At 34.7% G+C, this 14632-nt stretch overlaps 1 protein-coding gene across 7 annotated transcripts; it reads left to right on the forward strand.

The window, feature by feature from the left end:
• The first annotated feature begins 3195 nt into the window (after positions 1-3195).
• Positions 3196-13656, forward strand: LOC109153137 (putative 3,4-dihydroxy-2-butanone kinase). Of its 7 annotated transcripts, XM_019300924.1 has the most exons (21): positions 3196-3296; positions 3373-3463; positions 3612-3685; positions 3787-3850; positions 4437-4549; positions 4644-4691; positions 5685-5756; positions 5947-6036; positions 7232-7405; positions 7725-7808; positions 8472-8527; positions 9427-9557; positions 9634-9726; positions 9928-9992; positions 11685-11828; positions 11916-11959; positions 12518-12601; positions 12691-12764; positions 12840-12952; positions 13069-13164; positions 13325-13656. In XM_019300924.1, the coding sequence occupies exons 2-21, from the start codon at positions 3424-3426 to the stop codon at positions 13448-13450; spliced, it is 1785 nt and encodes a 594-aa protein (XP_019156469.1). In that variant the 5' UTR covers positions 3196-3296; positions 3373-3423; the 3' UTR covers positions 13451-13656. The 7 variants fall into 7 exon arrangements, with proteins under 7 accessions (XP_019156469.1, XP_019156472.1, XP_019156468.1 ...); XM_019300927.1 differs by having other exon boundaries at positions 3296-3463; positions 4409-4549; XM_019300923.1 differs by having other exon boundaries at positions 3296-3463.
• The last annotated feature ends 976 nt before the right edge of the window (positions 13657-14632 follow it).

Consider the following 14632-nt stretch of genomic DNA (forward strand, 5'->3'; position numbering starts at 1 on the left):
AGGGAATAGAGAAATGAAAAGAAAGAGTTGAGGTGAGATAAAAACAGAGAGTGTGTGATGTGTTCTTGGAGGCTATGAAGTCTTGCTTGTCAGGACCGAGTCTCAACGTAAGGTGTTGGCGGTACAACATGGCACCCTAGTCCGGGCTGAACGGTGCACCGGGCAGGACTAGTCAAATCCGTTGACCTGGTCAGGCTTGCTGCTGGCCAATAGTAGCTGAGTCCCTTCTGGACTCTGGGGGGGACGGGCCTTTATCTCTGGGGTTTGCTGTTTGTTCGCGTCAGCCTGTTAATACCTTATACACTCACCTTTTGTAGAATTCATTGGAAATAGCTGGGGTCAAGGGAGCAGGATGCTTGTTTGTTCTATCATGTTCCCATCTTTTGCAGGTTTGTTTCTTTGGCCTTCGGGGCATTGATTGGTCTATAGGTTTCTTTGGTTTCGCCTTTGCAGGCATCTTTTGATATAGACCAGGCCTCAACGTTGGAAATTGCATCCTGGCCCGGGCTGAACGGTGGCCGGGTAGGGGTTTTTCAAATCCGTTGGCGATAATCCAGGCTTGCTGCTGGCCCATAGTAGCTAATCCCGTTAGGGTTGGTTCTGGTTTGTTGCTGGTGCTGATCGGGGTCTTGATGCTATTGGCTGCCTTGTATTGTATCGGTCTGTGTGCCGAAGTTTTGGCCTGTGAGCCGCCTTGTATTATTTATGTTTCTATTTGACTTAGGCTCGTATGCCGATATTTCTGAATATTTTTCTAGGCCTTTATTATATTTAGTTGGGAGCGTGTGTGTTGTTGCTTTTGTAACAGGGCAGTCAATAGCACCCCAGGAGAAGTTGCGGTTGTGGTTGCAGCCCGGTCGGATTGCATTATAGTGCTGGGACGCTATGGTGCAACTGGCGGGGAGGTGCTATGGCACGTGAATCTTAAGAACAAAGAAAACTAAACTTGGCGATGTCATGCCCGATTGCACTCCAAAATTTTAGTGCATAGATGTAACACCCCCTAACTTAAAATCATAATATAAAATTTTTCTCATAAAAAAGACGGAATACAAATGCGGAACCGAAATCAAAATCTAAATCATTGGGTTGTTACGCCACGTGGGCAATCAACTAAGCCCAAAATAGACTCCAAAAGGTTTCTATCTTTCAACTCGATATACAATATACAGGTTAACTATAATTCAACAGTTCATATTCTAAAACTAAACAATCTATACCAAATTCATATCCAAGGCTACAAGTTCTACGTCGCCCTCTCAAACTAACCACAACTCCAAATTCTGAAAACAATTAAGGTTGGAAAACACAAATGATAGGATTAGAATAAAATGCTAAGTAAGCTCTATTCCGCTCTGTAAAATATTTACATGTATAATTGTGAAAATAGTTACACTTTGTAAATATATTTTATACAATTTTAGTAAAGTAGTTTTAAACTCAACACCAAAGGTAAGTATTATATCATTCCTCAAAATAGTTTTCTCAAACGTAAATTAGACACCAACGCTATAACACACACTTTACTCAACATAATACCAGATTTTGTTATCTAAAGTTTAATATATATAATAAAGCCAACTGATGTTTACTAGTTTGTTATAAAACATTTGCGAGAGATACCAGTAACAATATGAGCTGAACGGCAGAGCAGACAGCAAGGGACTTGGATTTACTTCATTATTATTATTATTATTATTATTATTATTATTATTATTATTATTATTATTATTATTATATTTAAAAAATTCAAACGGTATTCGGTTCGATTCGGTTTTTTATCGAATAATTCAGTTCGATTTAGTTTTTTTATCAAATCAGACCATTCGGTATACAAGTATCCATTCGGACATTCGGTTGTTCAATTCAGTCGGGAAAACCGAACCAAATTGCTGCCCTTAAAGTTAATTACTGAAATGGTCCCTTGACTATAACAAAATTACCAATTTGGTCTCAAGTTAACAGAAGACTAACGGCAAAATTAACGGAGGATCAAATTGGTTAAGATTTTTAAAGTTGAAGAACTTAATTGGTAAAAAAAAATAGTCGAAGACCAAATTGGTAATTTTGCTATAGTCAAGGGACCATTTTGATAATTAACTCTTCCTAAAATAATAACACTTAGGGACGGAGGCAAGTGCATATTTAGGGGAGCCCTTGGCCCCCCTCCCCCACCCCAAAATTTTTAAATATTATATATGTATAAAAAAAAAATTAAAAAATATTATATAAAATTTTAAAATTTTGTTGTTTTTTCAAAATATTTGGCCCCCCTCCACTTAATTAATCTTACAGGTAAAGTTATAAATTTCTTCATCTTCTCGACTTTTTCAGTTCTCTCCTATTTCAAATGATGTATTCCCTATATTGTTGACTCACATTCAAATTAAACCTCATTTAACCTACTTACTAGTTTCTCTCTCTAAAACCATGCATATATGCGGCATGTACGTTATAATAAGATAATTTGTCATTAACAAAATCTATGCATATTTTTCAAGTTAATTTTTGTTTTTTATTTTTGTTTCTAACTACTTTTTTGGTTAATTTTTGTTTCATATTCTATTGTTTATCTTAAATAATTGTTTTGTTAGATTCTAAATCAGGGATATCAAGGTACATTTGTTTGGTTAATTATGTAAATTTGTGGTTGTGTGATAAATTTTGTATTTAATTTAAAATGCATAATAATGTAACAATTGTGTAGTATATGTATTTGAGAAAACAATTGCTATTATGTTATGTTGTGAATAGTCTTTTAAAACATGCGTGAATGTTTTCATTCTTTCAACCGTACAAAGCCATGTGCATTGAAAAGCATATTGCAAAATAATTTAATATAGATTCAATTATAAATGATTTATTCTAAATTATTTTATTAAATTTGTAATGTAATAATTATTTTGAGATATGTTAACGGGATATCGATGTATTTGATTTAGTACTTCAATCGTAGTTGGCCCCCCGCGCTATTCCGTCCTGGCTCCGTCCCTGATAACATTTACCTCTTTTCAAAACAGTATTATTATCCTATAAATCATTTACGCATTGTGTGGAGGATTTAAAAATATCAATTCTCAATATAATACTTCTCATATTGAGTATCATTTCAAATCTTAATTTTCCAAAGCATAGTAGCGGTTATTGAGCTATATAAGCGAGTGCTATTGTTTCTTCTGGCAAGCCCATCCAATCTTCGGAATAGTATTAAAGTAATCACCCCCGTCCCTCGCCCGTGGTTTCTTAATCGTTCGTCCGAGAACTCCGCAATAAATCACTCCACTCCTGAACCAAAGGTGTCTTCTTCGTGCTGCAAATAGAAGCTAGGGTTTATATTTTCTGCATGTTCATTCATCTTTTTACTAAATGCAGTACATGAATCACTGATTCCAGTCTCAACTCGATTCGATTGATTCACATTCAATGGCTTTTCAGAGCAAGAAACTCATCAACGACCCAAATGGTAATTCATTCTAATGGAGCCTATGTTTGTGTCTACAAGTCATCTTTTCAATTCCATTTCTGTACTATAATAATACCATCACTGTATTGTTATGCTTGAAACTGGATAAGTTCACTGAATTTTCTGAATTCTACTTGGATGGTTACAGACGTTGTGACAGAGTTCATTGAGGGCCTTGTGGAGACATATCCTGGGTTGCAGTATTTGGATGGTTTTCCTGAGGTGAAATTCGTTTTTATGGAGCTTTGTTAAGCGCTCATGCTCAGTATTATTGTAACTCACTTGGCATGTTATTTACACCCTATATTTTTATGCCGATATAGGTTAAGGTTGTTTTACGTGCTGATGTTTCGGGTGCAAAATATGACAAAGTTGCTGTAATATCAGGTTTTTAAGCACTTAAACTATGCACTATGTTTCTTTAATGCTTGATATCAGGTTCATGCTGAGATGAACTCTGCTGCAGTTGTTTTGAATCAAACCTTTTGGTTGATAGTACCAATAGTAACAATAATCAGAATAACTTATGAATCTGAAAATGATAAATGGCCCTGTTTGGTAAAATAGTTAGCCTATCAACTAATTTTGGCTTATTTGACCACTATTAGCTGTTTGACTTGGTTAAACAATTAATATTAGTATTTGATTAATTAGTTTTTTGTAACAACTTATTGCTCCAAAATGCTAAAATTCAAAAAGCTACTCAAAGTAGCTTTTTCTATAAGCTTTTTGAGAAAGTCATTTTGTATGTAATAAGCTAACAGCTAATACCTAATTTACCAAACACTTTTCTACAATCAGCTAATGCTATCAACTAGTTGAACCCACTAACTTAATCAGCTAACAACCATTTACCAAACACTCCCAAAATGGTGTTCTTATAGATCTCTAGCAAATCCTGAATGACTTTTTGCTACTGTATTTATTGTAATGCTTCATAAATAGGTGTTTGCCATGGTAATTTGTGACATAGGAGGTGGAAGTGGCCATGAGCCTGCTCATGCTGGATTTGTTGGGGAAGGGATGCTGACAGCAGCTATATGTGGAGATGTTTTTGCCTCTCCAAACGTTGAATCCATTCTTTCTGTATGATTAGTACTGCCAATCTATTTACTCAAGGATCTTTACATTCTTGCTTCTTGAGTTCTTGGTATTATCAACTAACTATATTTAACTTTAGGGTATTCGAGCTGTTACTGGTCCTAAGGGATGCCTCCTGATTGTCAAGGTAGCTGGGCTTGTCCAATGTCTAAACCTAAACCTTTACTGCCTATTTGTCTGGTTTAACTTTTGTATTACCAAAATATGCATGTAAATCTAGTAATTTATAGTAGTATTTGCTTTTACTGAGGCAAAAATAACTTAGGGCCTCTTCAATAACTGGAAAATTATCCCTTGTTTTGGAAACAGGGTAGAGTGAACTGTTCCTTAATTGGAAAACAGAGAATGAAACACTATATTTCCAACTTCGGATGTTTTCTTAATTTCCTTCAGTAAATTGAAAGCAATTTTCTGTCTATTTTCCTTCAGTTAGATACTTAGACGTTTTCTGCTCATGACCACCACTATTGGCTACTTCCACCCATCATTAACTGGCTTTAAATTATTCAAACAATAGGAAGTTTATCTCAATATTTTAATTTCAAAACCTAAAATGAAATTAAAATAACCTAAAACCGTAACTTCATTTTCAACTCTGTTCTATATTGACTTTTAGGCACTCAAAAAATTTGGATATACAAAATAATTATGAGTTCTTTTGTAATCTAATTTCAAAGTAACAATCTGAATCTGATATATGATATTCTAAATCTAACCCAATGGTAATTCATCCAAAATGTAACCTATTTCAGTTATGTTTTTAGTTTACATTTCAGACTAATTGAAAAATTCCAATATCTAAAATATTTTTTGGTTGGACCCAATCTTACTCAATGCTACCCTCTAGCCTCCACTCACTACCATTGCGACATGTCACTTGCATTGGTAATTTTAAATTGTAAAAATGAAAAATGAAAACTATTTTCTAAATAGAAATATATGTGATTTTGAACGTGTTTTGCAATTTTTCAGTGGAAAATGAAAACTTGGAAAATTTTGGAAAGCTAAGCATGCCCTTAGTGTCTATGCTAAAAACTGTGCACCTTTTGAACCCTTAACAAGTTATTAGATGTACTTGAGCAATAATTCTTGATTTTCATTATTTCTTGGTTTTGTACAGAATTATACTGGTGATCGATTGAATTTTGGTTTGGCTGCAGAGCAAGCCAAATCTGAAGGCTATAAAATAGAGGTATAATTAAATAGTGTTTTTTTTTTCTTTAATTTATAAATAATTCCAGATACTTGATCTATCCTTAAAAAACAAGAAATTGTAGATGTCCTTTTATTTAGATAAGTAAAAGAGAAAAATATATATATTTTTTACTTTCTTTAATTATAACTTTTTATGGTATGCCTAAAACTATTCTTATGTCTAATAGATGGTAATAGTTGATGATGACTGTGCTTTACCACCTCCAAGAGGCATAGCTGGACGAAGAGGTTTGGCTGGAACAATTCTTGTTCACAAGGTTGGCTCTCTTTCTAATGCACATTTTTTTAACACATCTTTTTTCCCCAAATTTCAATTTTGTGGGCCTGTATCAATTATCCTATTCACCACAACATCATTGAGAAGTGTTTTATTTTATTTTCATTTGATCCTGGGGAAATTCTATCATATACTCTTTAACTTTGTTGAAAAGGACCTTACTTCTGGTGGTAGGTCAGTAGGTGATTGACATCTTTACCTTGCCTCTTTATAAGAGTAATTTTCCTCTAGATCCCTTTGCTCTCTTCCTTTCCAAATTAAGAAGCCACTGGATTTTTCTGTTCCTTTAAACATTTTGGAATCATGAATATTGGGGACAAGCTTATCACGGCGCCCCCCGACCGCCTACGCCCGCCTAGGCGATGAGTATATATGTATATATATATATATATATATATATATATATATATATATATATATATACACACACACACACACACACACACACACATATTCCCATATAGAACAATTAGTACTGCCAGCAAACCACTGGCAGCATATATTATATATAAATATATAATTAATTAATTATATACGGAGTATAATATATGTGGCAGCAGTGCAGCACAGTGCACTGCCAGCATATTTTATATATATATATATATATATATATATATATATATATATATATAAATAGAAGTTTAACTAGTAGAAGCCAGAAGAAGGGCAGAATGAGCAAAAGGCCACTCGGCCTAGAAGGAGCCAGGAAGAAACGGCCAAGAAGAAAGAAAGAAGGAACAAGAAGAAAGAAATCTCTTGTTCTGAGACATCTGAGAGTGCACCAGTGGGAGTCTGAAACGGCAGGGGTGCGATGGCAGTGGGCTGCGATGCAAAGGAAATGAAGGTTGCGATTTGCGAAGAGAAGACGCGCTGGAAGGGTGTGTGTGTGTGTGTGTTTTGGGTCAACCCGGTTCAACTCCGGGTCGAGACCAGGTTAGGAACGCCTGGAAGCCTAGGTGATGCCTAGGGCCCCCCTGAGCTCGCCTCGCTCATTAGGCGTTCGGTCTCCACCGATCGGACGCCTAGTTGTCGCCTAGGTGATGCCTTGATAACCATGATTGGGGATTACATCCCGGCCCATTGTTGATAATTTTTGTGGCTCTCTTTGTATAAAGTGCTGTTTAGAAATTCTATTTCCATGCCTTTGTTCTTAACTAATTTATCTTTCATCCTAGGTTGCAGGGGCTGCAGCTGCCTCTGGTCTTTCACTAGCTGATGTTGCCAGTGAAGCAAAACGTGCTTCAGAAATGGTGGGAACAATGGGTGTTGCATTGTCTGTTTGCACATTGCCTGGTCAAGTCACATCAGACCGCTTAGGCCCTGGAAAAATGGAGCTTGGTCTTGGAATAGTAAAATTCTATTGCACTTGTTTGGTGCTAAGATCTAGCAAAACTTTACTTGAATCATGCCTGTTTTATACCTCAAGTGCATTTCACTTCATGTTTTGTGAGGCAAAATCATCAGATTTCAGTTTGTGTTACTCTCATAATCCCATTTCTAATGATATTAGTTGTTTAAGCCTTATGGAAGATACTTACCAAAAAAACCCTTAAGATGGTTAGATTTTAGGTACCCGTTTATGCCATTTAGTCTAAAATCAAGGATTGATGGAGTGAATGGAAACCCTCAAGTTCTTTATGAAATTAATTTGCTGTGTATTTCTTACAGCATGGAGAGCCAGGTGCTGCTGTAGCTGATCTCCAACCAGTAGATGTGATTGTTTCTCATGTTCTGAAGCAGATTTTGTCCCCGGTATGTGGATAACATTTGCTTGCTTATAAAGGATGAACCATCTGCTCAAATAGAATTTCATTGTTTGAGGTCCCTGTTACTTTTTTTCTAATTGGATAAAGGGAGTAGAGATCGGGATAGAGCATGGAAAGGATTAACAGTTTGTTAAATACTAGCACTAAACATGAGCATTGATAAGGAAAAACCCTAATTTTGTCAATTTATTTTTTATGATTTAAAACAAAAATTTAGGCTGCCCCATATCTGCCTTTGTAGACCTGTATCTGTATGATATAAGAACATTGTTAAATGGGTGCAAGGTTTAATATTGTTTTCGAAACATTCAATTTTTGAGCTCCTTGTATTAGGATCCTCTGCTGAATATGCATGACCTGACTAACTATCCCTCACTTCAAGGCATTAACTATAACTCAGCAAGCCATACTATTTTATTTAATACCAAGCTACTCCTAGATTGCTTCTCTGGAAGTTACAGGTGCATTTCACTTAATCCTTTATTATAAAATTCTTGGCTTGTTTGTGATGCTCACTGCTTGAGATTGCCTTTTCTTTCACCATTACAGCATTTGATGACAGTTTTTTAATCAAAACGTATGCCACCCCAGTTCCACTATTTCTTTTAGTCTACGACACTTAACATGGACAATGTAATTGCCTTTGTAGGAAACCAACTACGTCCCAATCACACGTGGTAATAGAGTTGTACTCATGATTAATGGGTAAGTTTAGGCCATATGTTGGCTTGTATGTAAAAATGATCTTACCATCTATTCATCTGTTCTTATATTCTTCTTTCACTTTATTCATTTTTTTTTTGTGTCTGCTTTATTTTTGTGTGTGGGGGTGGTCTTGGCTATAATTTTGGGTATATGTTGATTTTCTAAATTTTGTGTAGCTTAGTAGTCATGACCAAAAAGTGAAATAATGGGTGGATTTGCTTAGAGTGAAGTGTAAAAATGTATCACAATCTTATTTGAATTCTGAAGACAAATGAGGCTAGAGAGGATCTTTGCTTCCTCCTATTTGGGATGTCCCAAGAGTCATGTTTCATTTTATTAGATAAATTCCAAGTCACAATTTTTAAGAACTCAAACCCAATTAAAAATTCTTATTAAAATCTGGAACGTCTTCCAATTATCAAATTCAAAAAATAGTAAGAAAATAAAAGATTTATACTTCTGTCTAATAATAATGTTAAACCATTTTCATAAATTTAATATTTTTTAAAAGAAAATAACTAACTAATCCTTCCTCAAAAAAAAAAAAAAAAACTAACTAACTAATCCTTACTAATTAAAATGTAAATTAAATTAAATTTATTTATTTTATATTTTTATTATTCTAATACTCCATATAATGTTTACAACTTCACATATATTTAATAAATATTGCCATTAAATAATAGAAGATAGTTTGGATGCATGTGCATGGTAACAATAATGGAAGATCGATAGAGATCACGGAAGTTATAACAACAAGGGTATTTTTGTCTGATGAAATGTATATTACAACTTTTTATGCCACTGTACAAACCTCTTTGCCCCCACCCCACAAAAAAAAAAGAAGAATTTTTTCTTCCATAGTTGGTCTATTGAACTTCATACTCTTTTTGTTGCAGTTTAGGTGCCACACCAGCTATGGAATTGATGATTGCTGCTGGGAAGGCTGTCCCCAGATTGCAGTTGGAACATGGACTTGCTGTTGATAGAGTGTATACAGGATCATTTATGACTTCTCTTGATATGGCAGGTCTGATATAGTTCTATGGAGTGCACTTTTCATCCGATAGCATTTTTCTCAAAATTGCACTGTATTTATTGTGCAGGATTTTCAATTTCTGTGATGAAGTCCGATCAAGCAATTTTGGACAGGTTGGATGCTCCAACTAAGGCTCCATACTGGCCTGTTGGTGTTGATGGTTAGTGTTGTCTAAATTTGTGTGTTTTTATATATTTATGTAATTATTATGTGTTTGTCTATTCTTCTTTGACAGAACCACAAAATAAATGATCTGTGACAAACTATGAACTGCTATTGGAACCTTGCGTACTTATATGTAGCAATTTATTGTGGGAGTTATATTGTAACTATATTTGCTGTTTATTGTATTTCCTTACAGGTAAACACCCACCTGCCAAGATACCAGTTCCACTTCCTCCATCACGTTTGAGTAAGAGTGATGAGGTATGTCTATGTTTGTTTCTTAAATTTCTGATATACTAAAGACACAAGTAGATAGATTACTTGCTCAATACTAGGTGAAGCATGCAGTTAAGACTTAAGAGAGTACTTAATGTTATTAACAAGGCTGGTGGGGTAGAAAGTTTTCATTAAGGACTGTGAAACTTTTATTCATTTTAGTTGTTCAGAATGGTTCTCCTCTGCCCAGGTGCTACTTTTGTTTCCATTCATCCAATTTCTTTCTATCCCAATGAAGTCACCTCTAGCTTTGTTGTGCAAAACTTTGCAAGTACACAGATTGAACAAGTGATAAAGAAGAGTTAGAGTATTGTTCCCATGAGGATTGATCTATATTACTAAGTATTAAAGTTATAATGCTTTAAACATAATTTAAACAATTGAAAACTTTGCAAGTACACAGGTTGAACAAGTAATAAAAAGGAGTTAGAGTATTGTTTCCACGGGGATTGATCTATATTACTAAGCATTAAAGTTATAATGCTTTAAAAACAATTTAAACAATAGAAAGTTAAAATTGTAAAGAATAAAACTAAAGCAAAAAAAAGGAAAAATAAATGAATAGGGGGGTAGACTAATTAGAACAAAAAGATAGTGACACTGATGTAAAGCCCCGGGTGTATTCCAGAAAAATTTCTTCCTCTCCAATAACCCAAAATCCCAAATATTGCACCTTCAACCCACTCTCCTCCAATGTTTTCCTTCTAAGCTGATCGATAAAAACAAAATAAACAAAACCCTGTTCAAAAGCTAAAATTATGTTCACCAACAAGAAGAGATGGCCAGTGCCCATACTTCTTTCCTGAGTCTAGGTCTTAGATAGACCCAATTGACTTGATTTCTGGTTCAAAAGGCAATGACAGCCAGATGTTTTAGGTGTTGTACTATTTGAAGAATTACTGTTTCTTGCATCTTGATTTCTAGACTTCGGATGGTGAGTGGTTGGAGCTAAGTTAGGTTAGTAAAATCTTTGATTGCAGTGGAAAAAACTCAAAAAAGAAGGAAATCTTGAAGGGCTTTGTTTGATTTTTTTTATTTTTATTTTTATTTTTATTTTTATTTTTTTGTATCTACATTTCTCTCTCCATGTTTTCTTCCACAGAGTTATGCTTGGGAGGAAGGCGTGTTTTAGTTCTTTCTAAAAAATTTTATATAGGTGGATGAGTTAATTTGAATGGGTTTCTACAATGAGTTACAAATTGACCACAATTAGTTGAAGATATGAGAAAATTGTTCCTAAGAAAAAAGGGAAAATCATTTGTCATGCCATACATAGTGGCGGAATTAACATTTTAGGGTTTAGGGTGCAACCCAATTTACCATTTATTTTTAGTTATATTTTTATTTTTTAACTTAGAAGTGAAAAATTGAAAAAAAAAAGTGACATTTTATTATTTCCTTAAAAATCGTGCAAAACACAATAGAACTTATAAATTGGGAAAGAGGGAGTATTTATTTTGTTCACTATCAACCAAGGGGATGAAACTATACCAATAGGAAAATCTATATGCATGCACGCACTCATGTATGTATGGGTGTGTGTTTGTGTGTATAGAGAATATTGGATTGTATATGCCTTTGCTTTGATATAGCTCAAGATATTTCCTGCCTCTGCCCGTTAGCTTAGTTAAATATATCTTCAAGAGAATTGATACTTTCTTGTTCTTGTTTCAAAAGACATTGAGTCGGCCCCAACAACTGACTCCTCAAGGTCATATCCTTGAGTCAGCTATTGAAGCAGCTGCAAGTGCCATTGTAAATCTTCGAGATTATTTGAATGAATTGGACAGTAAAGTTGGTGATGGTGATTGTGGATCAACTGTATGCCCCTTCATTTTCTTTTGGTTTCATCAAAATTCTTAACATCTTATTGCTTTATGTACTAAGCTAATTGTTGAGGAACTGCAGATGTATAGAGGTGCAATGGCCATACTTGAAGACATGAAGAAGTAGTAAGTTTTCTTCCTAGCCCCCCACCCCTCACACAGACACCAATTAAACTAGCCCCAACCAAAAGCAATAAAAGCCAGCTGTTTTCACCTCTTTTCTTCACTAAAGGTAATTTTTTCCAACAAGTGTCAAATTTGATTCTTATTAAATTTTGTGGGTGAAAGGATTTTACTTTTTCTGTCAAGCTTCTTTAATGGAGGGAATTTGTGCTATCACATAAACTCTAATGTGTATATGCAAAGTTTCTCTTCTCCTGGTGCACCTTGTCCAGCTTGCAGCCATAAGTGGTCATGTTATTTTGTAGCTTATTTCATTACTTGAATTAGTTTTAACATCTGTTTTGTACAAAGTGCTCTGTATATAACAATGTCCTTATTGCATTGATATGTGCTTTAATATGCTTTTTTATATTAACTTTCTGAATTGTAGAGTGCAGTAATATGTCTGTAACACCCAATTTGGAATATATTTGAATAACTTTTTTGGCAGTTTGTATATCTATCCTTGTAAGCATTTGCTTGTTGCTTGCCTTATCGTCAAGTATCGTTCTGTCCTTCCAGTTATCCACTGAATGACCCTGCAGAAACTGTTAATGAAATTGGATCTTCTGTCAAAAGAGTGATGGGAGGAACAAGTGGTATCATGTAGGATGTATTCTCCACTTGAAAATGTTTTTTTTTTCACATGATGGATTTTCCTATAGAATATGAATAAGTGCATCATTTTTTGACAGTTACAGCATATTATGCAAGGCAGCATTTGCAAAGTTGAAGGCAAAGAGGCAGACAAGAAGCTTCACAGTGCACTGTAAGTAGACTGCTATTTAAGCAAATTCCTAGGTTTACTGTTGACTTGAGTTATTGAGCTGTCCTATTGAATCAGGGGTTGATGCACTTGAAGCTGGCATTGCTGCTGTAAGTAAATACGGGGGGGCTAGCGCAGGTTATCGAACGTTGTTAGATGCTCTAATTCCAGCTGCATCAACTTTGAAAGAGGTTATTCATAATTCTCAATTTATCATGCCACCCCATCCATGGTACCTCCGCCCTATTTTTTTCCCTCTTTTGTGTAACCTAAATACCTAATATATGTATGCCATTTGTTGGAATAGAGGTTGAATGGTGGGGATAACTCCATTGAAGCTTTCATTGCTTCTGCTGATGCAGCAGTGGCTGGAGCTGAGTCAACCAAGGACATGCAAGCTCAGGTGACTGTGAAATGTTTCTTTCTCCTTTTATCCCTATAACCATTTTGCAAATTTCCATCATTCATTAAACTTCCCCCCTCCCCCCAAGTTCCATAGACTAGTGCATTTATTTACTTGAAACATTTAGCTTCAATAGAATATTTTATGCCTTGAGTTGCAGGCTGGTCGTTCAACATACATCCCTGCTGATATTCTTGCATCAGTCCCTGACCCAGGTGCAATGGCTGCAGCTGCATGGTACAGAGCAGCAATTTTGGCTATAGTAGAGAAGTGTGAGGCATCATGAACAGAGAAATAACAAATATTTTTCCAGCAGACTTAATTTTTGTTGTTGGAATTAACATGAATTCTGTAACTAATTAGCTTTCCTTTCCGCCTGTGCAGTCCTTGTGCAAAGTTGAGAAAGGTTACATTTATACATGCCATACAGAGTACTTTATGTCGTAATTTTGTGACACTTTGGTGAATGCAAGTTTCGTTACCTTTTGAGTATTAGTGATTTACGTTGTTTCTTGCGAACTTGATGGGGATCCGGTTTTTTTTTTTTTTTTTTTTTTTTTTTTTTTTTTTTTTTTTTAAATTCAAAACACAACATACACATTTTTTGTAGTGTTTTTTTTTTTTGTTTTTTTGTTTTTTTTTTTTTTTAAATGTATGGACAACCAAACGGTTGTCGTCAAAATCGTTGTTCAAAACTGATTTTTTCATAGTATTAGTGTTACTGTGATTATGTGAATACGCCTACAATGCATGACTTTTTTTTTTTTTTTTGTAATGTATTAATTTGGTATTTTTTATGTATTAATTTGGTCATTTAAATAAAAAAAACGACAAGTCTACAATTAAATTGTAAGTGTGATTGTGTGAATTTATTAATTATAAGTTTATAACAATTAAATAAAGGAAAATACTTGGTGTACTTCCATTTTAAACTCTCAATTTATATTTCCTCTCACATGCTTTTGACGTAGGTATTTTTCTGTGGACTCACATGATGAAAATAACCAAATCTGATTTGCCACCTCAGGAAGTATAAATAAGAGAGTAGAATTTTGGAAGTCTACGTAGTAGAACTCTTAAATAAATTATAAATTCTTTGAAAAACATTTTAAAAATTGTTTTAAAAAATCAAATATGAGTTGACAAGTTGGCCCGTTTAGCCTTTAAATGATGGATTTTATCCGGGTTGAGCGTGGGTAAATTGTCAGTGGTGACCTTCTCCGGCGGATGGCCTTCTTCGGTCACTTTTTTGCCTAAAAATATGTCGGAATGTCGCCGGATTTGCAATGACCTGGGATAGCAGGTTATTTGCCTGTATTTGGACTTCATTGAATCAAAATACATTGTTCAGAGGTGTAATTGCTTCTTAAAAAAGTTGGAAGGCTTAATTGACTTTGAGCAATAGTTTGAAGGCCTATTTGACCCTTTTCTCTTAAATTTATAATAGTTCGGGACAATTACTAGTTAT

This window comes from Ipomoea nil, unplaced genomic scaffold, assembly GCF_001879475.1.
Source record: "Ipomoea nil cultivar Tokyo-kokei standard unplaced genomic scaffold, Asagao_1.1 scaffold2480, whole genome shotgun sequence".
Classification (NCBI taxonomy): Eukaryota; Viridiplantae; Streptophyta; class Magnoliopsida; order Solanales; family Convolvulaceae; genus Ipomoea; species Ipomoea nil.

Bases quoted from the DNA above. Each gene is read 5' to 3' on its own strand.
- LOC109153137 (XM_019300924.1), top strand. From the start codon at position 3,424: ATGGCTTTTCAGAGCAAGAAACTCATCAACGACCCAAATG. The intron at 3,686-3,786 runs GTGAAATTCGTT...ATGCCGATATAG, and splicing joins ATTTGGATGGTTTTCCTGAG to GTTAAGGTTGTTTTACGTGC. The intron at 8,528-9,426 runs GTAAGTTTAGGC...TTTTTGTTGCAG, and splicing joins GTTGTACTCATGATTAATGG to TTTAGGTGCCACACCAGCTA.